At 40.6% G+C, this 24871-nt stretch overlaps 1 protein-coding gene and 1 long non-coding RNA gene across 8 annotated transcripts in view; one reads left to right on the forward strand and one right to left on the reverse strand.

The window, feature by feature from the left end:
* TERF1 (telomeric repeat binding factor 1) overlaps positions 1-2272 on the reverse strand; it is a 36774-nt gene extending 34502 nt beyond the window's left edge. For 5 of the 6 annotated variants that reach the window (XM_001492463.7, XM_070222177.1, XM_070222175.1 and 2 more), the window contains exon 1: positions 1659-2019. In XM_001492463.7, the coding sequence (XP_001492513.1) occupies positions 1659-1965 (307 nt within the window). In that variant the 5' untranslated portion in view covers positions 1966-2019. Of the gene's footprint in view, positions 1-1658 lie in introns of all 6 variants that reach the window. The other variant, XM_001492421.7, reaches the window with a different exon arrangement.
* The window catches only part of LOC102150129 (uncharacterized), a 64198-nt gene continuing 41503 nt past the window's right edge, over positions 2177-24871 (forward strand). For both annotated transcript variants that reach the window (XR_002810253.2, XR_290809.4), the window contains exons 1-2: positions 2177-2288; positions 5382-5517. This is a non-coding gene — a long non-coding RNA (uncharacterized lncRNA). The remainder of the gene's footprint in view (positions 2289-5381; positions 5518-24871) is intronic.

Consider the following 24871-nt stretch of genomic DNA (forward strand, 5'->3'; position numbering starts at 1 on the left):
TTCCTCATGATTGGACCGGAGTTTTGGGGTTTTTGGAGGAAGATCACAGATGTAAAGTTCCATTTTTCGTCACATCCTATCAAGTGTACATACTACCAACTGTTAGTGTTAATGATCTTGATTACCTGGTGAGTAGCATCTGTCAGCATTCTCTACTGTGAAGTTGCTCCCCCACCACACTGTACTTTCAGAAGAAAGCCACTACCGCAGCCCACACTCAAGGAGTGGGGAGTACCCTCCACCTCCCTGAGGACAAAGTAGCTGCATAAATCACTTGGAATTCTTCTGCATGGAGACTTGTCTCTTTCTCCATTTATTTACTCCATCATTTACTTACACCAGTATGGACTCATGGATATTTATGTTATACTGTGGATTATAATTCAATACTACTTTGTTTTCTTGCTCGAGCTTTGGTCATCGGGAGCTCTTGCCGTTGGCTCCTGTGTCCCTTTCTACCCCACCACTATGGGGTTTGGTTTTGCTTTGTTTTTAGCACTTCCTCATTTTCTGGCACAAGATGCCCCGGGTTTATCCTGCATACTTCCTGTTCCTGTCCTAGAAACAGGCCATTTCTCCAAAGAGCCCTGGTTCCCTGTGGTGGAGGAGAGGATTAGAGACCAAGACTCCAGCGCTACGTGAACTTGCACATTGCTTCCACGCACTTCAATCTGACACAACAAGGAAGTCTGAGCCTGCTAACCGTGTCTGTGTACGTACAGAAATACGCACATGTATTTCTATATGTAACCATCTGTACTTATATCAAGCTAAACAGGAGTTCATAGTGATGTTTCCAACTCAAATTCATCACCACACAGATAATTCTAGCCTGCTCCACAAAGAGGACTTTTTAATAATCCTAATTAAGGTGAATTGGCTTCATTTCCCGAATTAATTTTCTAATTAATGTTAATTAACCACGGCTCTAGTGTTATCTGTGACAACGTTAGAGGAAAGGTTCTCGAGTTGGAAGATAAGGCTTGGGTCTGGAATACCTCTTGGAACCTATAAATTCTCCAGGTTGCTTAACTAGTTCACTCTAAGATTATTTGCCTACCTCAGGGGGTTACCCGAAGACGAAACATGTCAACACGTTTCCTAAAACAGATAAATTTCTATAAAATACTAACTTGGCGTTGCATTCAGCTGCAGTAAATCGAGTGCCGACTCTGAAATAAACACCAGAGCATCTTTCTGGCATCATTCAAACAGCCAGGCTGGTCCTCCCTATGGGTCTAGTCTCTGTCCATCACTTCCAGGCCCTCCCGTCCAGGCAGCAGGTTTCACCGACAACGGCTTTTATCCTGAAGCCTGTACCGAGCAAGCGGGCCAAACGGGGTTTAAATACGTGGCTCACAAATACACAGAAAACACTTGGAGGCCATAGTGACGGCTGAATCAATGCCATTACAGGAATAACTGAGTCAAAACAACAAATAGAAGCGCCAAAGGAGATAAAAGGAATTGGACACCGCGTTCGGGGCAATTTAGCACATTTTAACTCATTTCATCCCGCAGCAACTCTAAACGGGGGTCTCATGCTCATTTCACCGAAGAGAAAAACTGAGGCGCCGGGAACAGAGGGAGGCGGGACTCGAACCGACGTACCATGGGGGCCCGGTCCCCGTTCTCCCGCCCGGCCGCCCGGCGCTCACCCTCAGCGCTGTCGCGGGTCCGGTGGAAGTCCTCGGAGCGGCCGTCGCGGAAGGCCCGGCACAGAGAGAGGCAGAGGAAATCGAGCATCCAGCCGGCCGCCACCGTCTCGGCCTCGGCCACCAGCTCGGCGTCCTCCTCTGCCTCGGGGGCTCCCACCTGCACCTGGCACTCGAACAGCTCCTGGCACTCGAACTGCTCCTGGTCGTCCCTCGCCATCGCCGCCGCCCGCTCCTCCGGGGGCTCCGCATCCTCCCCGTCCGCGCGTCCCCGCGGGCTCGAAGCGGCTGAGGAGCTATCCTCCGCCATGTTAAAGCGGTCGCGCGAGTTCCGTTCCTTCGGGCGCCGAGCGACGATTGGCTCGCGCTGGCGGGAGCGGGGAGGTGCCGCGGGGGCGTAGCTTCCGCCGGCGGGAAACCACCAATCACACCGCCGGGATGGGCGAGCGCCTCGAGTCTGGCTTCTGATTGGCCAAGACCTGCTCCCGCCTCTGGACATTGAATTCCCCGCCACGCGGCCCGGCTTTGTTGGTAAACCGGCCAACTCCAGACCGCGCGGGGAGGGAGGTTACGGAGTGCGGCGGCTGCCTTCTGCTCGTGCTAAAATGCAGCAGTGACTGGAAGGACGACACGGTTAGTTAAAATGGAAATGCATTTTACCTACAGTGTACTTCAAAAAGAGAGAGGTTATAGAACTTGTCACTAAGCGTGACACTTTAGACCGTAGTATTCACCTAACAGTTGCTGCGCGATCACGAACCAAAAGTGTCCCAACGGACTTAACTCCTTGCTTCTCCAACCTTAACCCGCGTCAGAATCAGCCAGGGGGCTCGTTAAAGCACAAATTGTTGGGCTCCAGCCCCAGAGCTTCTGTTCTGTAGGTCTGGACGGGGTTCCTTCAATTTGCAAGTCTAACAAGTTCCCAGGTAAAGCTGAGGCTGTTTGGGGATCACATTTTGAAAATCGCTGCTCTAGAAAGAGTGTATTACTATGGAAATGAATTTCAATCAGGGTGACAAATAAAAATGGCAAGCAATAGGATATATTGGAGAATATGAGGAAACCATTTGGTATAAACCTAATTCGGCCTGACCTTGTCTTTCCAAAAGGGCCTGACCCTGGCTGTTGAGCATGTATTGTATATCTGCTTTAGATATTCCCTATGGCAAGAACAAAGGCCCTTGAGATAAAGGTGCAACTTCCCTCCCCCTCCCAACGTTGGCATCTCCTTAAGGATTAAGCATCTTCCTTAGGCTAGAAACTGATTGCTGCGCTCACCTGTGACGACCCAGCTCTAGACAATGGACTTGCCTCCTGCTACGCCCACCAAGATGGCAGACCCACTACCTGCTGTGTCCATCAAGCGCTGTGCTGACAGGGCAATCTTGTGACTATTGTGGGAGGGAGATTTCAATCTTACGTGAAACGTCCTGTTTGGGGGTTATATACCCCCTGTATACCTCACTTCTTTGGTGCCCTTTCTTCCTTCGGGAAGAAAGGCCCCAGGCCATGGTACTCAGATTTCAGCTCAGAATAAACTCACCCAAGTTTTCATTTATAGATTGGTTATGGATTATTCTCGTCGACAAGGGTTTGAAATAGACTATAGAATGCAGCTTGTACAACAATGAGTGAACGTTTGTTTTGAACTTTGAAACTTACCTTAGAGCAGAAGAGGGAATTCTGGGGGAGAAGGGGTTTGTTTCTCTATGTGGGTGATAGTTACATCAGAGTATTCACTTTGTGAAAATTCATTGAACATAACTTATGCACTTTCAATATGTGCGTCAGAATTGAATAAAAAGTTTACTTTAAAAACCTTTCGGTTTATAACACATCCAATTTCAGCAAAGCCTTTATGTGTTCTGATTTTACACATTTATTATTGCTTTAAGGCGGTAGGTTAAACGCTGAGTTATTAAAGCACTATATTATAGCTGTTAAGAATGCCTAGGTTAGGGACCCAAAGCCAAGTTGATAAGTTGGGGGGCTCCACTTCGCTGGCTGGGTTTGCCAGTTCAGGTCCTGGGCACGGACATAAGCATTGCTTGTCAAGTGATGCTGTGGCAGTGTCCCATATAGAAGAACTAGAAGGACCTACAACTATGACATCCAACTATTTACTGGGGCTTTGGGGAGAAAAGGAAGATTGGCAACAGATGTTAGCTCAGGGCCAATCTTCAAAAAAAAAAAAGAATGGCTAGGTTGGAACATCCCTCACTGGCTGTGTGATCTTGAATAAATTATGTCTCGGTTTTCTTGTCTGTATATTGGGGATAATCATAATACCTCATCATAGAATTGTTGGGGAGATTAAAGGGCTTAAAAAATGTAAAGAGTTTAGAAGGAATCCAGGTGCATAGAAGTGCTCAATTAATATTAGCTAGAAAAGCAGGACATTTGTGCTACCTGGAAAGAGGGTGATGAGTCAGAAGGGATCACCCCTTCAGGCTCTAACGGTCCCATTGACAGTAAGTCCTGTTTGCAAACAGTACAGGGGAATAGGGTCTAAGGAAATAAGGGGTAAGATACATTATGAACAGCCAACAAATCCCAGGTTTCCAAATTGAAACTTTTTTTGTCCTGCAAGGCTCTCAGATGAGGTCTGCTTCTTCTTCCTTTCCTCCAGTTCTCCTCCTTGTCTCCCCAGAAGGGAGTTCAGGGTTACCTTAGGTATATCAACCAATTTATTCAAAGCCACAAAGTAAACATAGCATATTTTCCTATGGCATCAATCTACTGAAAGATTTAGAGAAGTGAAACATTTTTATAGTTAACGCAATGGTGTATAATGAAGTGTAATGAAATATGTGTATTTTTTATTAGGATTTAATCACAATCATCAACAAAATTTTAGTCTGGAGCTACTTCCAGCCACATACTGCATTCTTTGCCCTCTTCCCTTATTATTATTTGATTGAAGAAAAATTAAGAAGCACTGGCCACATAGGGTGGGGCAAAAAGTTATTTTAAAATCTAATTCCAGCAGAAAGTCAATAAGACAGAGTCTTATTGGGTTGTGAGCGAGACAACAGGCCTGGAGGAGGAGGAAAGGAAAAAAGGAAAAGAATTAATTTTTTAGACCTGCCCCTCAGGGTGGATGGTAGACTTATTCTTCTGAAATAATACTTTCACATCACTGTGATCAGAAAACTCAACTGTGATAAGTGTAAAATAGCTACAATAAAACTTACAATACATAAAGTCCCAATAACCCTTTAGCCAAAAGTCCCAATAACTCTTTAGCCATATATATATTTTAATTTAGTTGTATGATAGATAAGTTGTTAACACATGGCATTTCAGTAAAACGTGTGTAATTAGTAAGCATTGTGAGATGGGGAAATTGTTTTTGGCAGAAAAGTTTATAGTGTATCATTCCCTTCATGACGGCTTTAAAGGAAATAGATCCTAGTAGGTCAAGATGAAGGAAGGGGTGGATGGGGAGAGAGAATCTTGAGTTTGATGATTTTAAAGTCATTCCTTGTGTAAAATTAGTAAACTATGTTTCTTGCAAACTCGAGTTTGTGGACTGAGAGCCATAACTGCTACAGTTACCTTTAGTTAAAGGACTGTTAAAGGACTTTATAAAGTTAAAGGGCTGTTATGAGGGGAGAAATTTTATTTGTTTTGTGATGATCCTAAGAGCACAAGATGAAACCAAAGACTGGAGTTTTGGGGATGCAAATTTGATTTCATATTACACATGCTTTCTAACCATTACAGCTCTCCCATGATGAAGTATTGCCAGGTACTGATTTCTCACCACTAGAATCATTGATGTAAAGGCTGGATGACTGCTGGACAGAGATACTGTGGAAAGATTCTGCTATGGACTGAATTGTGTCCGCCCTCCGCAACCGTATGTTGAATCCCTGACCCTCAATGTCACTATCCTTGGAAATGGGGCCTGTGGGGAGGTGATTAAGGTTGAATGAGCTCAGAAGGTTGAGGCCCTGACCCAACTGGATTAGTGTCCTTTTAAGAAGAGACGCCAGAGAGCTCACTCTCTACCCTGTCTCCCTCCCTATCCATGTGAGGACACAGTGAGAAAGTGGCCATCAGCATGGCAGGAGGTGATCCTTCACCGGGGACCAAATCAGCCAGCACCTTGATCTTGACTTCCCAGCCTCCAGAACTGTGAGAAAATAAATTTTGGTTGTTTAAGCCATGCAATCTGTGATATTTTGTATGACAGCCCAAGATAACTAATACAGAGTCCCATAAAGCCTTGATGACATTCCGCATGTGGTTGCAATTCTTAAGATTGTTTTTGCCTTGGACTATTTTCTAAGGAACACTTTGAAACCCATAAGTTTCTTAAATTCTTGTGTTTACCGTGTTGAATATTAGCCACCAATATAAGCTAATGGCTTCATTATGAATAACATAAATCGTTTTATTTCTGTGTTTATAAATGTCTTATGATTATCCAAATTACTTACGTACTTTTGAAACATCCTTTTTTACTGAGTACCTGTTATATGAACTGCACTTGGCTAGAATGGTGCATGGTGAACATAAAGATGTCATCCCTCTCCATAAAGAATTGTAGTTCTCTTGGGGACACACCCACACATGCATGCACACACTGTACATAAACCTCAAACGGATGAGCGATGCTATAGTAACCCCAGCAGGAGTTTGATGGAGGGAAATAGTCTAAGCCAGTGGGATTTGATAAGAAGGGTTGAGCACAGATGCTTAGTGTCCTTGCAGGCAGGGAGGAGAGAAGAGAGACCTGGGAGCAAACTAATTTTTTTAAGTAAGTTTTAGAGAGCCTAATACACCAGTTTTGCTGTCCACACAATTAGTTCTCAACCTAAGCTGTGCATCTCATTTTCTCAGTGGGCTGAGGTAGCCTTTGTATTCACTAAATCTGAATTTCTAGGGGCAAAGTTCGAGCATTTGTTTTTCAAAATTTCTCCAGGTGATACCAGTAGAGAACCAGGGTTGATAGCTACTGAACAGTGCAAATAAGATGATGCTAGATAAGTGCCAGATTTCACCCCCCTCACCTTGAGGTAGTGGACACAATATATCATGCTGGTAAAGCAGCACACACTTACACACTTACTCATGAAGATTTCTTCTTCCCTTTTCAGAATCAATAAATTAATACTGATGTTGAACGAATGGTTAGAACCAAAATGAAGCAAGTTTCAGGAAGGGAAACATTATTTCAGACGATTCTAATCCTTTGGAGCTTTAAAAATATTTAGAAGATCTTCGTAGCCCGTTGAGATGTTTTAGAAGTTATTTCATGTATTACAGGATGAGTGTGTGATGACAGAATGCAGGCCTCCCAGTGGTGCTGGCTCAGCCTGTAAGGAAATGCGGTTCGATGAACGCTGGAGTCCAGGATTGACTCTCCATCATCATTTTATCTTATTGCTTTATTAAACAAAAGCAAACCTTCTGGTGTATGCCTTTAACAAGTTACTGATTAGCCAATATTTTTAATAAAATGCATCTGCCAAAAGTGAAATCCATAACCACATTGTGTGGGAGTAAAGGAATATGACTACAAACAGCTGGGGACCCAGGAGGAGAACTCTGTTTCCACCTGTCTCCCCCGGGAAATAAACCAATTCTGGATAAAACAATGTATCCAGGTGATCTTTTCTACCCCTGGATAGAAAAATAAGGGGGAATCCCTTGAAGGCGACAGCACTAAAATAAATGCTATGGACAGCCTCTATTTATTAAAGCAGCACGTGAGCCACATATGTAATTTTTAATTTCCCAAGAGCCACATTTCAAAAAGTAAAAAGGAAAAGGTGGAATCAATTTTAATGCCATAGTTTATTTAACCGAAAACATCCAAAATGTTATTTCAATATGTAATCAATGTAAAAACTTAGTGAGATAGTTTACATTTTAAAAATGTCTTCACAATACTGTGTGTATTTTATATTTACATTCAATTTGGAGTAGCCACATTTCAAGTGCTCAAATAGCCAAATATAGCTAGTGGCTACTGTATAGGACAGTGTAGTACCATATAGTTATTATTTCAGGCTCTGGCATCAAAATGATCTAGATTTGAATTCTTTCTCCACCAATTTCTAATTCTTTACCCCTGAGCGAATTAAGTCCTTAAGTTGGTTATGTTGACAAAAATAATCCATAACCAATCTATAACTGAAAATTTGGGTGATTTTATTCTGAGCTAAAATGTGAGGACCATGGCCCGGGGCATTTCTTCCCAAAGGAAGAAAGGGCACCAAAGAAGTGGGGTGTACAGAGTGGTTATATACCCCCAAAGAGATGTTTCACATATGATTGAAATGTCCCTTTTACAATAGTCTCAAGACTGCTCTGTCAGCACAGCAACTGATTGACACAGCAAGTAGGTCTGCTGTCTCGGTGGACACAGCAGCGTGTCAGGTCTGTTGTCTCCAGCTGGGTGGTTGCAGGTGAGCACAGCAGTCAGTTCCTAGCCTAAGGAAAGATGCTTATCCTTAAGGAAACACCAATGTCGGGGGAAGTTGCACCTTTATCTTAAGGGCATTTGTTCTTGCCATAGCAAATGTTTAAAGCAGATACACAATGCATACTCCATGGCCATGTCAGGAAAAACAAAGTCAGGCCGAATTGGGTTTACACCAAATGCCTTCCTCATATGCTCCAATATATCCTATTGCTTGCCATTTCTATTTGTCAGTTATAACACTGTGACATTAATAAAAGAAACTTTAACTAAATTGGAGTTGGGAGGGCCTGTAGGGGGAGCTCTCATGCCCTGTCATAGGTGTCAATTATGCCAAACAGGAAGAGATATAGGCTTGTATTTCGGACAGGAAGGTGTTTCTACCTTACTACCCAACAGGAGGAAGGAAGATTTGTCTCCCTGCCAGGCAACAGCCCAGCCAATGAGAGACTGTAGCAACCCAAACAACAAGGAGCCTCTGAACGCTTCGGACATTTAGTTGGAAGAGTCCAGTTTCCTCCAATGGACTCTTTATTACAGCTCCTCCCAACTCCCCCTTTTTTTCTTTAAAAGCAACCTCCCCTCCTTTGTTCTCTGGATTTGCCTGTGGTCCGCCAGGGTATGCCTGCATATCCTGAATTGCAATTCCTTTTGGTTATTCCCAAATAGACTTGTTTTTCGGGTAAGACAACTGGCCAATTGACTTTTAAGTTGACAGCACTTAACTCCTATGTTCTCATTCATGAGGTAAGAATAACAACACCTGCTTTACAGAGTTGCTTGATGGATTAAGGATGCAAAAAATAGTTTTTGTTATTGATAGTCTATCCCAGTGTTATCTTTCCACTGTGCCAAGTGAAAAGAGGATTTGTCTGAATATTTGCATTCAATCCACCGCCTTCACTGAGTAGCTTTGTGTGACCTTGGGCATGCTTTTTTACCTCTCTATGCCTCTTTCTTTATCTGTCTTATAGGAAACAATCGTACTGTAGGGGAGGAAAAAGTTTTCCTCAATCCTCTTAGGGTCCCTGGCTGTGTCTGAAAATTAAACCGACAAAAACAGATTAACAGGAGAAAAGTATACAAATTTTATTGAAGTTTTACCTGTCCATGGGGGCCTTCACAAGAGAATGAAAACCCAAGGAAGTGACCAGAAAGCTATTATACCTTTTAGACAAAGAAACAATAAATTTGTGAAGCAATTGACAAGACAAAGGGGTTTCCGCTAGAGATAGTAAATGGTGAAGTAATTAGGAAGTTAAGGGTTAGGTTAACAAGGTTTGTTTGTATAGATTTCTTGGCCTCAAATTCCTTGTCTCTGCTGGTAAGAATGTTTTCCCTCCTCCTGATACTGGGAAGGTGCCTTTCACATAGGAGTTTCATGGTGTGTTTCAGGGAAGAAGGGGGATGGATCTGGAGGTGGGGAGGTCAGAGGGACTCTTTTGCTTCTGCCATTTTTTAAAAAATTGCTTCAGCTTAAGATATTTAATATGCCAAGGTGCCATATATTGGGGTTGTGTGTCCTGAGCACCATCCGTACCAAACTCAGAGAGCTGACGTCAGGGTTAAATGGGATAATCTATGTGGAAGTGTTCCCCAAACCCTCCAAAACCATTTCCCAAAGTTGAACTAGAGACATTCATGGTTGACACAATTCGTGATTTAAAATCCATTGGGATTGTGGTGGTAGTTACAAGATTGTATAAGAACTCATAGAGTTGTAAACCTAAAATGATTGGATTTTACTACTTGTAAATTACTCTCCATAAACTTGATTTTTTAAAAAACAATTTGGGAAATTCCTGGTTTTAAAAAGGTAGCAGTCTTCCTTTCCCAGGACTTCTCGGAGCCATATACTAATCCACACGCTAATGTGGATCATGAATTTCCGAGTGAAACATATGACATGTCCCATAATTGACTGTTGCACTCATTTTTTCACAGGATGTCTTACTCAGTCATGCACCACATAACAGGGTTTTGGTCAATGATGGATTGCATATACCACGGTGGGCCCATATGACTAGTAGTATATAGCCTAGGTGTGCAGTAAACTATACCATCTAGGTTTGTGTAAGTACACTCTATGATGTTCTCCAATGATGAAATTGCCTAAGAGGCATTTCTCAGAAGGTATCCTTGTCTTTAAGCAATGCATGACTGTATAATTATTGTACCAACAAATGCACCTTGGGAAATGCTGCTGTAAACTGCTATATAAATATATGCAGAAATCAGCTGTTAAGATTATTCCATGATATCTTAGCATTATTGAAAATTCATGAATTGGGTCAGATCACTTGACCCAATTGATCGCACCCTCCTCCTGGATGCATTTATTTGTCTTGCAGGATACCACCCTTTTCTGGTTTCCTCACACCTCATTAGCCACTTCTCAGTATTCGCTGCTGGCCATTCTACCTCTTGCTAAACTCTAAATGTTGGGTGGTCCTCATCCTCAGCCTACGAACCTCTCTCGATTCTCACTGTATTCGTTTTCTAGTTGATCTTATCTACTCCTGTTGTTTAAAATCATCTAGATCCCGTTGAGACCCAAACATAAATCTCCCTCCCTAACATTTGTGCTGAGCTACCCCACATCTTGGATTATTACGTACCTAAATTTCAGAAGTCCAAATATAACCCCACCCTGTCAAACTAGACCCACTCCTCATCTTCCCTCAGTAAATGGCACCTCCATCCAGTTAGCCAATTAATTGGACCCAAAACACAGGTTTCATCTTGACTCCTTTCTTTACCTCACACATCGCATCTAGTCCTTCCATAGCTTTGGTCAGCTTTACCTTCAGAATAGATGCAGAACCTGACTCCTAGCTGTCATCTTCATCCCCACCCTCAGCCAGGTGACCCTTATCTCTCATTTGGACCACACAGTATCCTCCCAATGGATCTCCTTGCTTTTACACCTGGCCCACCACAATCTGTTTTCTACACAGTACTCTGAATGACCTTCCTAAAATGTAAATCAAAACTTGCCACTCACCTGCTCAAAACCTGTAATGGTTTGTGATCACTCAGAATAAAATCCAAACTCCTTACCTAGACCTAAAAGGCATTATATGATCTTGCCCCTTCTTATGTTTCTAATCACAGCTCTTAAAAACTCTGCCTATTGCTCACTCTACTATAGCCATTCTGGCCTTCTTGCTATTCCTCAAATTGGCCAAGCTTACTCGTGCCTTAGGGCCTTTGCATTTGCTGTTCCCTCTGACTTGACTGTTCTCTCAAATAATTGCATAGATCTCTTGCCAACCCATTTCATTCAAATGCCACCTTTCTTCAGAAAAGCTTTCTTCAACTACTCTCTCTAAATATCTCCTATCTGTAATACTCTACATAATGTGTATCACTAAATGATAGTATTTATATTTTAGTTATATTTAGTTATATAGTTTAGTTAGTTACCTCTTTAATTATCAGTTTCTTTCATTAAAAAGTAAGGTCCATGAGAAAGGCATTTGTCTGTCTTATCCACTAGTGTATCCACAATGCCTAGAAAAATGCCTGTCACATGGTAGACATTCAATCAATTTTTATGGAATGAGTGTATGTTACATTTTCTTAGACATGACTAGAAGAAAATTGATAAAAGGATAGAAAACATCTTACCAGTGAAAGACTCTATACAATTTGAAAACTTCAGCTATTCAGTACTAAATAGTACTCCAAGATTGCCATGTCTATTCATAAAAACAGACCCTTCCATTTCTGTCTTTGCCCCCTTTCTCTACAGGAGGTCAGACCAAGTCCTTCAGCCAGATACAAATGACGATCATGATAATGATCATATCAACCACACCTAGCATTTATTTCATGTTTAATAGGTGCCAGGAACTTTCCTAAGTGCATTATGTGCATTATCCCATTTAATCTTCAGAGCAAGTTTATTCGGTAGGTACTATTTCTGATTCTATAGTTTTATGGAGGTTGAACCTGTAGCACAGAGGCGGGTGTTACCTTACCCAAGGCTGGTAAGTGGGTTAGCTAGTTAGAAAGTTAGGGACTCGGGATCTGAAAGCAGGTGCTCTGCCTCTGTGCTATTCCTTCTTCTCTCTAGAAGGCCTCCCCACCGGAGCAGATGCCAGCCAGAGTTCATTTTCCTTGTCACTGTTGCTTAGGCCTGAAGGTCCACCTCCTCTTTCTCTCTGCTACAGAATTAAAACTAAAAGCTCCCATGCGTATCAACTTTTGCAAAGAAGTGCACAGCTCTGTGATGGCAGCGCTGCCAGATCCTCCTGTTCAATGACCTAGAATGTCACAGCACATTAAATTATTCTCCCTCACAACAAAATTATTTCAAATGGAAGAGGATAATATTTTGCCTTGTTTAAAAGAAAGTTCACTGATCCAGAGAAATTATTTTTGCTTGTCTCAGGTCATAGTTTTTGGAGTCAGAAACAAATCTCAGTTTTCCTCATGCCAAGGGACCATGAGGCTTTGTGTGGAAAAAGACGCTCAATTCCCTGTCAGTGAAATCTCTGAGTAGAGAGGAGAGAGCCCCTGTCAGCATGCTTTGGGGTCTGGCTGGGAGTCTCAGACAGGCACAAAGGGGGGAGATTTATAGACTTCAAGTGCATCAGCATGGAAAGCCAGTGGACTCAAAGGGGTGTTACCTGTGGGTCTTAGAATTCTTTATAAGCCTTGTCTACACATCATGGGTCAGAGCAGAGAGTCAGACTGGGTTTGCCTCCTGACTCTGCCACCTATTAGCAGTGTGACTGGGGAAACCAGGGAAACTCTCTGTGCCTTTGTTTCCTTCTTTGTAAAATGGAGGTCACCATAGAAGTTGTCTCACAGAGTTAGTGTATGGATTAAAAGGCTTGAAACAAAGAAAGCACCTAAAACAGTGTCTGGCATATTATAAGTGCTCAATAATATCAGCTTCTACTGGTTTTCTCCTTTGTCCTGGTTTTCCAACATTTTGTGCAGAATCCCTTTGGCAACTTTATCTTACCTATCTCTGTTATGTAGAATCATGTTTTCCCCATCAGTTAAATCTCAGAGATTTGATTGTTTTCCGCCGGGGGGGGGGGGGGGGGGGGGCATGATCTCAATAATAGGCCATTTCAACCAGCAGAAAAGTGTAAATTTCAGAAATATATATGTACGCATATATATATATATATGTAATTCCAGTTATATAAAAATTTAAAACTTGCAACACAATACCCTGTCTTATGTATGGATGCATTCATATGAAGGAGAAATACGAAAATATTCATGAGAAAGATGAGCGCCAAGTAGTGCCCTCTTGAGAGGGGAGGAAGGGAGGAGTACATAAGGGCTTCACGTGGATATAATTGTCTTGATAAAAAAAGATCTGAAGTAAATGTGGCAAAATTTTAAGATTTGATAAAGTCAGGCAGCATTTATGTGTTTATTATATTATTCTCTATACTTCATAAGTTTGAAATATTTCACAAAATGTTTCTTAAAATAAAAATGTTCAGAGAACAATATGGCCTTAACAATTCTAAATTACAGATTTGACCAGCTTTGCTTTTCCAAATTAACCAATTCCTTGACTAAGCAGACTAAATTAGCTACTCATTTTGTCAGCCCTGGGATATATTTATTCTTCCCAGTAGAGGTCGCTATGAAATGAAATATTTGGTTAAAAAATAGAATATAGTGTATAATTCCCCCATGCAAAGATTTTCAGTCTTTTTTAAAAAAAAAATTATCTATGAAATTTTCTTACTAGCTCATTTGTAAGTCTGATATGAAAGACTGCTAAGCATGATGCGAGATGGGGGCCAGAGATCCAAGAAGCTGGTTTGAAAGCTACTGCAGAAACCCAAGAACATTCATGAATGTGGCTTCCTATGTTTGCTCTTGTGATTTCGGGAATTTCTTCTGATTTCAAATCTAAGATCCCTCTCTCTGTTCTACACAGAGCACCAATATGGTACCTGGTGGAGCAAAGTACATGAGAATCAGGGAGCCAATGAGCTCAATCAGAGGGCCCTCAGGAAGGTGGAAGAGGTCAAGTTGGCACCCAGGGACACACACACACACACACACACCATTGTTAGGCTGCAGCATTAGAAGGATCCTTCGAATTGTTACCGCACAAAGGGCACCATCTGCTCACTGTGAGACAAAAGCCAATTGTCAAGAGGCAAGATGGTGGCAGAGAAAGGGTATTTTATTACGGCTTGCTAGCAAGAGGGAAGATGGCTGACTAATGTCCAAAAGAACCATCTTCAGGGGGGCACAGAATCTTGAAGCAGTTATATAGGCCAGTGGGTTATAGGGGAGGGGTTGGGAATGTTGACTCTCTGGTGTTAACAGACTGGGAGTTGCCACACCAGATATTTCAGTTTTCATTGATGATGGTTGTCAGCATAGACTCTCTGTTTGGGGGGTCATCACATTCTTAAGGAACTCAAAAGAATGAAGTTATTGACGTTATCATCTTATTGCAGCTGGGAGGTATATGCACTAGCAGGGGTCATAAAATCTACAGAACAGGTGGATCTCCTGGAGGGTGCAAATCCAGCTGGGTTAGTTAGTCAGAGGTCATTCAAAGTTACAACATGGGCTCTTTTCTACAATATGGCTTTCCTTATGTCAACCTTGAGTTGAGCTGCTTTCAGAATGCTCACTCTGCATCAGGACTGCTTTTTTTGCCTACAACAGAACTCTTTTGTGTCACGGATCATTTATCTCTCTCCTTGAATCATTTAGTATGATTTTGGTTGAAAATAACAGGAAACCCAATTTAAAATAGCTTAAATCGTAAGAAGGACGTAGTATGTCTTATAACAAGAAGGCTGGGTGTGGGTCAGTTCCAAAGCAGATCAATCAGTGGCTCAACAAGTCATTAAGGACCAGGTTCTCCCCATCTCTCATGACTGCCTTCCTCAGTGCATCTTTTAGCTCTTTCAGAATAGCTTCCCTCAAGGTGGCCGGAAGATCTCTGCAGGCAACATTGCCAGAGGGAAGAATACCTCTTTCGTCTTAAAGAAGACAATAGTGATGCTACACACAGATCTCCTTGACCCTTGAATCCTTTTTTTTTTTTTTTTTTTACTATTTGTGTGCCTGTTCCTCCCTTTGGCTTCTAAAGCCTGTGGGTCTGCTTAGGAGAAATTCCCTTGGGAGTTGCTTTGCCAGCATGAGCAGAGAGGAACTGCTTGGGAATGTCAATGCAAAACAACCAATAAGCATTCTATAGACAAGAGAGATAAGGTGACTTTTACTTGAGCCACGGTGAGGATTATAACCCAGGAAGGCAGTTTCCACAAAAGAACAAAGCATTCAGGAGAAGCATGGTTTCCAGTATAGTTTTATACCTTTTTAGAACAAAGAACATGCATTAAATGTTCTTTTGTGCCCAGGCTACATGTTCATCAAAGTTTCAGAGAGGCATTCAGTTGCAAATTAGCAGGTCCACGTGATCCTGATGTCTGGGTGTTACCAATAGGGCATTACCAAGTAGAAGGGGGAGTAGGCATTCTTATCTTAAGAGAGTGCATTCTTTACTTTCATGGTTAAAACGGATGTACCACGTGTATTTGATAGGTCCTAAATCAGGCTTCTTTAGTTGAAGCTGAAACAGTTCTGAACTAGAAGTTATCCCATATACCTCAATATGTGAAAATCTCTCACAGGAATTGTCTTCCCCAGGAAAGCCGTTGATCAATAACCGGTGGTGCAGAAGTGGTGAGGTCAGCTCGCCTGCCTCCATGGGACAACTCTGTGGAGAAATTTACATTTCAGTGTTCTCCTGCAGGATCAGGCTATGCCCCTCCCTTCGTCCCCTCTGATAAATAAATCAAGCACAATAGTATATATTGGAGTATATGAGGAAGCCGTTTGGTGTAAAGCTGAGTCTGCCTGACCTTGTTTTTTCCAAAAGGGCCTGAGGTGGCCTGTTGAGCATGCATTGCACATCTGCTTTAAATATTTACTAAGGATTAATTACTGACCTGCTGGGCTGACCTTGTGACCACTTACCTTGTGGTCACCCACCTGCTGACAACCGATCTGCTGTGCCAGCTAAGCACCTCGTGACAGTTGTAAAAGGGACATTTCTATCATACATGATGTGTGCTCTTTGCTCCAAGATGGTATACAACCACTCTGTACACCCCACTTCTTCAGTGCCCTTCCTTCCTTGAGGACAGAAGGGCCCTGGGCTAGTCCTCAGATACGGCTCATAAAAAACTCACCCCAATTTTGATTTATAGATTGTGGATTATTTGATTTGTCCCCTACCCTTCCCTGTCCTGCTTCCTCCACTCCCTCACTGACCATCCCTGGGATGGCTTCCATGATAAATCATTTGCGTACAACTTCCCATCTTGGTGCCTCTACTAAACCCTACCTAACACATATCTTTAATTAGAAAAGAAACTCTCTCGATAGACCCCCAGCAAACTTTCTCCCCCTCTCATTGACCAGAAGTGGGTCACATGCTTATGCCTTAGCTAACTGTGCCTCAAGGGGAATGGGATGAACAAGACTGACCTATGGACCAATCATGCTTTGCTCGTGGAGTTGAGGAGGAGTTCAGAATCCCCTGAAGCACATGGCTGTGAATATCTGGAGAGAAAATATCAGACTTTGGCCTGTAAGAGAATTTGATATCGAACCTGAAGTGAGTTCACTCACCTGTTGCACAGCAAGCCAATCTCTGACACTAAGTGTAGTGGAAAAAAGTAGGAATTTTATTATTGCACAGCACTGAGCAAGGAGAGAGGGCAGCTAACGCTGAAATACCAAACTCCCCAAAAAGCTAAAAGGAGGAGTTTTTATTTGGGGTTTTAGATAGGGGAGGGGGAGCATACAGTCTTGCTGGTCAGAACTTTCCCACCAGCCTGTGTTTAGCCTTGAGACTACTTGCAGAGAGGAGGGAGCCCATGACCTTGCTGTTCAGCAGGTTTCCCACCAGCCTGTAGCTCCTTTGCAGGAAGGAGATAACCATTCCAGGTGCTTGTCCTTGGCTGTGTCTGTCTCCATGGAGGACAGTGGATTCTGGAGCCAGGAAGCCAGGAAGTAAGCAGCAAATGAGTGCTTTGGTTTTAACCCCATATATGCTGGGTTTAATGTAGGGGAACTGATATCAAGGCTGGTATCAAACTGAGGAGGAGGAAGGCAACATCTGGAACAGCATGCCATCCCTCTATGTTTGGGAAGGAAGCATTCTTGCCTAAAAATACAGTAATTCTCCTCACCGAAATGATAGTTTGACTGAGTAAAGAAAACACAATTAAAAACTTCTGGAGGATATTGCTCCATTGTCTTTTAGCTTCCAGGAATACCATAGAGAGGTCTAATGCAATTACAGTTTATAATCTTTTGTTTGGAATCTATTTTTTTTCCTGTCTGGAAGTTTTATAATTTTTCTTTTATTTCTAGTCATCTTAAATTTCATAATATTCTTCCTTGATGTAGTTTTGTTTTTATTTATTGTACTGGATCCTTGGCGATTACTTTTAATCTGAAAAGTCATGTCCTTTAGTTCTATCTCATATGTCTCATAAATGGTATTATTTCTCGTAATTTCTTCCTCCCCATTTCTTTCTGTTTTCTCTTTCTGGAACTTCTAATAGTCAATGAATGGCTCTCTCACTAATCATTTAAATTTTAAAAATTCTTCCTCTCCATAAAAATACTCACTTTATCTTTTTGGATAATGGTCTCAATTTAAATATATTTTTTGAGATTCTTATTCCTGTTAACTTATTTTTTAACATCTAAGGGCTCTATTTTTTCCTCTGAATATTCCCTTTTAAAAATTGCTCACTGTTCTTGTTTCACAGAAGTCATATATATTTTTCTTTCTTTTTTTGTTTTTTTGAGGAAGATTGTCACTGAGCTAACATTTGTGCCAACTTTGTATGTGGGATGCTGCCACAGCATTGCTTGATGAGTGATGTGTAGGTCCATGCCTGGGATTTGAACTTGCAAACCCAGGACTGCCAAAGCTGTGTGAGCGAACTTAACCCCTACGCCACCAGGTCGGCCCCCTGTATGTTTTTCTTCTTTCTCAGGTTATGTATTATCATTTGTCTCTACCATAATTACCCCTGTTTTCCCCTCTGACATTGGTTTTTTGATTGTTTGTTTTGGTTTCTCTCTCTAATTTTAAATGCTTTCCTCAACTGCCTTCATATTCTTGTTCATACTTGAGAATGGGACACTAAAAAGCTAATTGGAAGCTATATCTGTTGTCAGGACTTATCTACCATGGGACACACTTTAGAATGATTGAGGGATACCTGGATATTTCATTGGGGCCCCTGACCTCTGCCAATTTTTAGTATCTATCTTAGTCAGTTTGGGCTGCTATAACAAAAATTCCACAGACTGTTGGCTTAAACAACAAACATTTCTTTCTCATAGTTCTGGAGACTGAAAGTCTGAGATCAGGATGTCAGCATGGTCGGGTTCTTGCTGAAGGCCCTCTTCCTGATTTACAAATGGCCAAATTCTCATTGTATCGTTACACAGTGGAGAGCAGGGAGAAAGGAAGCAAATTCTCTCCTGTCTCTTCCTGTAAAGGAACTAATCCCATTTATGGAGGCTCCAACCTCATGACATAATCCCCTCCCAAAGACCCCCACCTCCAAAAACCATCATATTGGAGATTAAGCTTCAAACTGTGAAATTTGGGAGGACACAAACATTCAGTCCACAGCAGTATTCATGGGTCTTTTCTCTTGGGTTGGATTGTTTCTCTAGAGAAGAAACCCCCAATCTCAGATGGAATGCACATGGTCTGGGAGCCAAGCTGGAGAAGGGGTTGGATTTTGCTGTTCAGTATGCCAACTTTCATATGGTCTCCCTGTTTCAGCATAGTACCCTACCCCACCTCAGCTGAGCCTCTGTACCTGAGTATATGGCTGACGAATTGAGTCATGCACCTGGGTGGTCAAGGTATCTGGGATTTACCTGCACCTTTCAACCTCACACTGCATTTCTGCCTTCAGAGGCACATGGTTCTTTCCATTTCTTAGGTTTCCTAGAGTTCTGAAGAAGACTCCCCTCACGCCAGGCTTCAGTCTCAGATTTCTGTACTATGTGAAGTTAATAACCACTAGTCAGCTATAGGGGAGGAAGACATTTCCTTGACCCACTCTAGGTCCTTCTGCTGGCCAGGCTACAAATTAAATTCACATGAGACAGAATAACAGGAGAAAATCAAACACAGCTTTATAACATGTATACATGGGAGAGGTTCAGGCAAACTGAGCAACTTGCCAAAATGGCAGAGGTTCTCATCTTAAATACCATCCTCAGCTAAAGGCAAAGGAGGATGTTGGGGGTGGGGGGCAACAGTTGTGGGAGATTACCAGAAAAGTACAGTAAACAAGAGTAAGCTTATTATGCAGATTTAAGTCCTTGCCTTCTGTATTGATAAGAGTTTCTAGAGATAAGGTTATCCTCCCTTCTTCCTGGTACAGAGAGGGAGACACATTTACAGACAGAGATTTCCTTTACAAATGTAGATGTCTCTTAATAAAGGGTAATTTCTACTTTTCAGAGTTTCTCTCATGTCTGCAGTTTTTAAAAGTAACCAACCCAAAATAATCCTCATGCCAAAGAGACATATCTTGGGGCAGCCAATTCCAATCCCCAACAGTCCTGCCTTTGAAACTTTTAAGTTTCACAGTCCTTTCAAACTTTAAGAAGTTTTATAGTCCAGAAGCTGAGTCATAGATTTTTTCATCTCACTGAATGCATTTCTTGGTCCTGGTAATAGATCAGTCCAGTTAAATTTATTTTAGAAGATGTTGATGCAGATGAGTTCCCAAAGTTAGGCCTATATTGTGGAAGCAAACAATCAGGTATTTAATAAGAAGTATGTCTATGGAAATAAAAAGGAAAAACAAGGTTAATGGTTGAAGCAAATTATAAACCAGTTCCTGAGCCCAGAGGTCAGCCAGTCAAGAAGATTTCTAGATGTCAGGGTTGAGGATCTTTTGCAGCTTGAGATATCTCTGATGATGTCATTGGGCATTCAAGTACCTTTCTGGGTGGCTTACAGCTTACACAGCAACAGACATGTATCTCTCTTAAGTTTATATCAAGTTGTTCAGCTTTGGTTTGCAAGGCTTCAGGAGAAAGGGCAGGTTCAGTTCTCAATGATTCCAAATGAAAATGAGGGAAAAAATTGAAAATGTTCATTTGGAGATTTGTAACCATATATTTCAGGAGTCTAGGAGAATTCAGGATTCAGTCCAGTTCACAGGTAGAAAAAACCTCAAAGACAATTAACAGAACTAGGATCTAATATCCAAAATGTGTATTACAGTTTTTACTGAAACATAATTTTTCTCTCTAAAATCACCCTCATTTTGACCAAAGATAGCCAAATTAAGACTAACTGGTTTGCAAAATAAGTTTAGTTTCAATAAACTTGGCCCAATTATTTACATAAGTACAGCAAGAATAACCATTGACCATATATACTCTTTTAAATCTGCTTTGCTGGAACTTTTTATAAGGAATAGCAGATTGGACTTTAAAGGCTTCTCAATTCCAGGAAAGCCAAGCCAAGGATTTGTCATCAGATCTCACCTGCAATACCTCAGATTTGGGTGAATTCCTCTCTTCTCTTGTGGTTTCCCAAAATATTGAGGTTCCTTGTGCCTGCCAGATAAGTGACCTTCCTTACTTACCCATAAGGTTGCTAGGAAACAAGGTACCAGGCCAACATTTCCAAGTGGCCTTATTCCATAAAGTCCAATCTTTGTTCCTGAAAAGCTGTCTTGTCATATCTGAGCCTGTATGTTTCTCTCAAATATGACATTCCAGTCAAAGTCAAGTTATATAACAAAAGTTTCCAATTCTATCCTGTTATAAGGAAAGCAGATTCTTATTGAACTTATGCAAATACCTATATTGCCATGAAAATAACAATACTTATTAAGAGTTTCCAAATTCTGGATGGATCAGGTAGGGTGAAAAAGATAAATGTTTCAATTTGGTTTACAAAAATATAGTTCACCAACTTGCTATGTTATAGTTAGATTAAGAGAAAAAGTTTCCCTTAAATCCGGAAAAAAACCCAAAACACTTAAAAAAAAACTCAGCAGTATCTTAAACAAAAAAATCATAAAATTATAATCATCTTCATCAGTTCATTTGGTCCTGTGTAATTGATTTTTTTGATCTTAATCATCCATTAGCAGTTTTATGGGGTCATCAGTTTCTCCATTAGAATTCTGTAATTTTTTAACCAGTTCAGTTTTATAATCTGGAAGTTTATCAGAAAACTGTGTTCTAGAGTGTCAGAGTTCTTTCCATGAATCTCTCTGAAGATGAAACATATTTTGCAAAAGCATCAGAGTAAAACAATAACTGTCTGTAAACAACAAGATCCAAAAATGGCGACTGCAGAGAAATTTGGTTAATTTTGTGACATACAATACTTTAAAATAATAACCAGAATTATAGCAGACAACCAGGACAGATCAGAATTGTAGGAAAGTTATATAATTTCAAAACATTTCTATCAATAACATTTACCCACATAATATCATCTAAAAAAGTTTATCATCACTTATCTGACAATGCTTCCCATGTAATTTAACATATCAAATAAACCTACTTAGTTCAGCATTTTCCCCCTTATAGGAAGAGGGATAAAATTTCTCTGAGAAGTCTCAGGGGCTCTCTGAAAATCCTCAGAGAAATCCTCTTCCTTCTTCCAGGTCGAAAGAAACCCTTTATTCAGGACTTGAATATTTTTGTCGGGGAAGGCTTGTCAAAAATATCAAAAGGTTTTAAAACACTTGTTCAAATAGGAACTAATGCTCGCTGTGAAACAATGCTCAGGTATATATCCAAAATGACAACAGAAACAGTCAAAAAGTCTTAAGAAAGACCTCTTTCTTTCTGAACATAGAAAATTATTTTAGCAAAACATAGATTTTCTATCTTTTAGGTAGACTTAAAGCAGGCAAAAAGTTCAAGGAAATTATCCTTTTGAGAGAGAAAACTGAATTTTAATTTTTGCACCAGCTCATTTTTTTCCCGTAAAACTGATGTACTTAATTGAATTTAGTTTAATATTAATCAACTTGACCATACACAAAACTCTTTTCAGAATTTCTCTTTCACAAACCTTCTGTCACTTTCTTTTTACATTCAGAATTTGTCCCATGGTTCTTTTTTTTTCCTTCTAGTACTTTTGGACAAATTTAACTTTCCTAATCCAACGAACAAAAATATTTCCATTCTTTATACCTTCTTTACCTAAAACATACATTTTACTTTCCTTGAATACAAAGATGTTTGCCTTATTAATTTCCACTGGCTTTAATTACATATTTTAATTAGAATTTTTAACCCTTACGGACCCTAGTAAAAACTAAAAAGGCAAGCAATTATGAACTGTCTTTTATACTAGCATTCTAAACACTCTTCATAATTTCTAGAAAGACACCACTTCACAGTAATAAAACACAAAGTATGTTTATTAATAGACCCAAACACTTTTAGCCTCTCGGCAGTAAGAAGCCAAAAGTAGATAAATTTACATTTAATAATTAATGTCTAATATCTTACTTATTTGGGAATGATCTAGATACTCAATGAATTTTCGTCATTTAAATTAACCTAGCAGAACTTCAAAGTTTCAAGTTACCAAAGAGATTTTGGAAGTTATTTTAGATGCACATGCCATAAAGTATAATTAGTGCTAAAATTTTGTCTATAAACTCTTATTTCATTTATGTCTGAATCATTTGTTCCCAACAATTATGTTTAGATTACCCACAAAAACTTCATGAGACATTAGACAAAATTAACTATCATTCTAACTTATTATGCTGACAAATTTGTAACAGGGAATACATGAGCAGTCTTTTTTAAACTAGTAAACCCAAGCTGCATGTTTGCATCATATCCAATTATGGTAACTCTGAGAACATGTCTAATTTAATCAAACCAACAAATTTAAACAATATTTCGTTCACCAAAGATTATTTCATATCACGTTAACTTGAAAGACATGTAAGCACTTACTTTAAGTCAATTTAACAGAGCTCTTGATTTTGGCCATACCATCCAGGGTTAAAATATCATACATCTGTAACGTACACGTAAACACTCATAAATACATCGGTAGACACAGACAGAGATGCTAAATTTTTGCTATGAATCAGGTGCAATACAAAACACACTAGTTTCTGAGAAACATTTGCATTTCCAAGAATGGCCCTCAGGTCCTGGAGAAGATGGGAGCAGAAAATTTACATCATAAAGGCAGAGAAATCAGTCAAGTTTTCTTTAAAATGGAGTTTCTGGGGCATAATTGTCCATCTGTTTCTAATGTCTCAGTGTTTTTCTCAATATCTAGGAGCATTTGGGGAGGGACAGGGGAGGCTTTGGTGTTGGCAAAAGACATGTGAACTTTGAACTGACTTCCAGAACCATATCTCCAGCCTTGCAGAGATTTGCAAGACAAAGACAATTGCTTCCAATTCCCCGCAGGACTGCATTACAGCCTGAATGACAAAAAGAGAGACTGACTCACCCCTACCGCTGCTCCCTTCCAATTGCTCATTTATATCAGGAAAATTTTTAACTTAAGAGGTGGATCAAAGATTTGTATAATCTAAAACTTTCAGGACAATGTATCACATCTTTAAAAGTCTTACAATCAGGCAGGGGAAATATTCCCCAGTGAGACCATGTCTATCCACAGAATACAATCTATAATACAAGCAGACAAAAAGAGATACAGTCACTTTACATAAAGCCTGTAAGTATATCAATTTTCTATAAATTTCATCTGAATTCCATCAACTCTTATACATCTAATCATAACTTTCATTAGGACTTCATCAATAAGTCTTGGTCTTATAATATTGGATAGGGGAAGTATTCCCAGCTAGAAATTTTAAAACATACTCAGGCAAAGTTGATATACCCTCTGTATAAAAAATCAGCTCGAGCATCTTATCAACACTTACACTTCTTACACTTTTATATTTTCTCAATTCCATTGCAGCCCGAGTAGGGTCTTAAGGCTAGTTCATTATTTTATTTATTTATTTTTGTATTTCCTTTCTAATTTGGGCTTTGCATAGGTACCACTAAAAATGATGATGAGAGCTATCACAAACTTTTTTCCCCCAATTTAGAAGTCTTCCCAATTTAAATGATCTATCATCTGGCCACGTTGACAAGTAGGATCTTAACAGTAACTCATACTGATGCCAACCCTGAAATCAGTTCCCCTACATTAAATCCAGCATATATAGGGTTAAAACCAAAGTACTCTTTCCCTGCTCACTCCCCAGCTCCCTGGCTCCAGAATCCACTATCCTCCATGGAGACAGAGACAGCCAAGGACAACCACCTGGATTCCTTATCATCTCCTCCCCATCCCTGCAAGCAGTGCCCCAAGGCCGAAAGAACATAGGCTGGTAGGAAGGCTCCAACCAGCAAGGCCACTGACTCCCCACCTCTCTACAAGCAGCCACATTCCTCACAAACCTTTAAAACCCCTCACCTCCTCTCTTTCAAGGAGACAAGATGAAACAAGACAAATTTGAGGGCTCACTCTCATCTCCCAGCTGATGTCATCCAAAATAAAAACACTTTCCTTGCCGTAAGCCTGGTGTTCCAGTTTTTATTTGGCCCTTTTGTGTGGTGGGTAAAAACCTATGCTTGTAGGTAGTGACAATACCAGTAAGTTTTAATCATGGACACAAGAGGTGTCCCCAAAAGAGATCCAGAAATTTTACTCCCAAAAGTAGTCTAAGAAAGTAAGAGCCTTCATTGCACAGCAAGCAATGAA

The sequence above is a fragment of the Equus caballus genome, chromosome 9 (genome assembly GCF_041296265.1).
Source record: "Equus caballus isolate H_3958 breed thoroughbred chromosome 9, TB-T2T, whole genome shotgun sequence".
Classification (NCBI taxonomy): domain Eukaryota; kingdom Metazoa; phylum Chordata; class Mammalia; order Perissodactyla; family Equidae; genus Equus; species Equus caballus.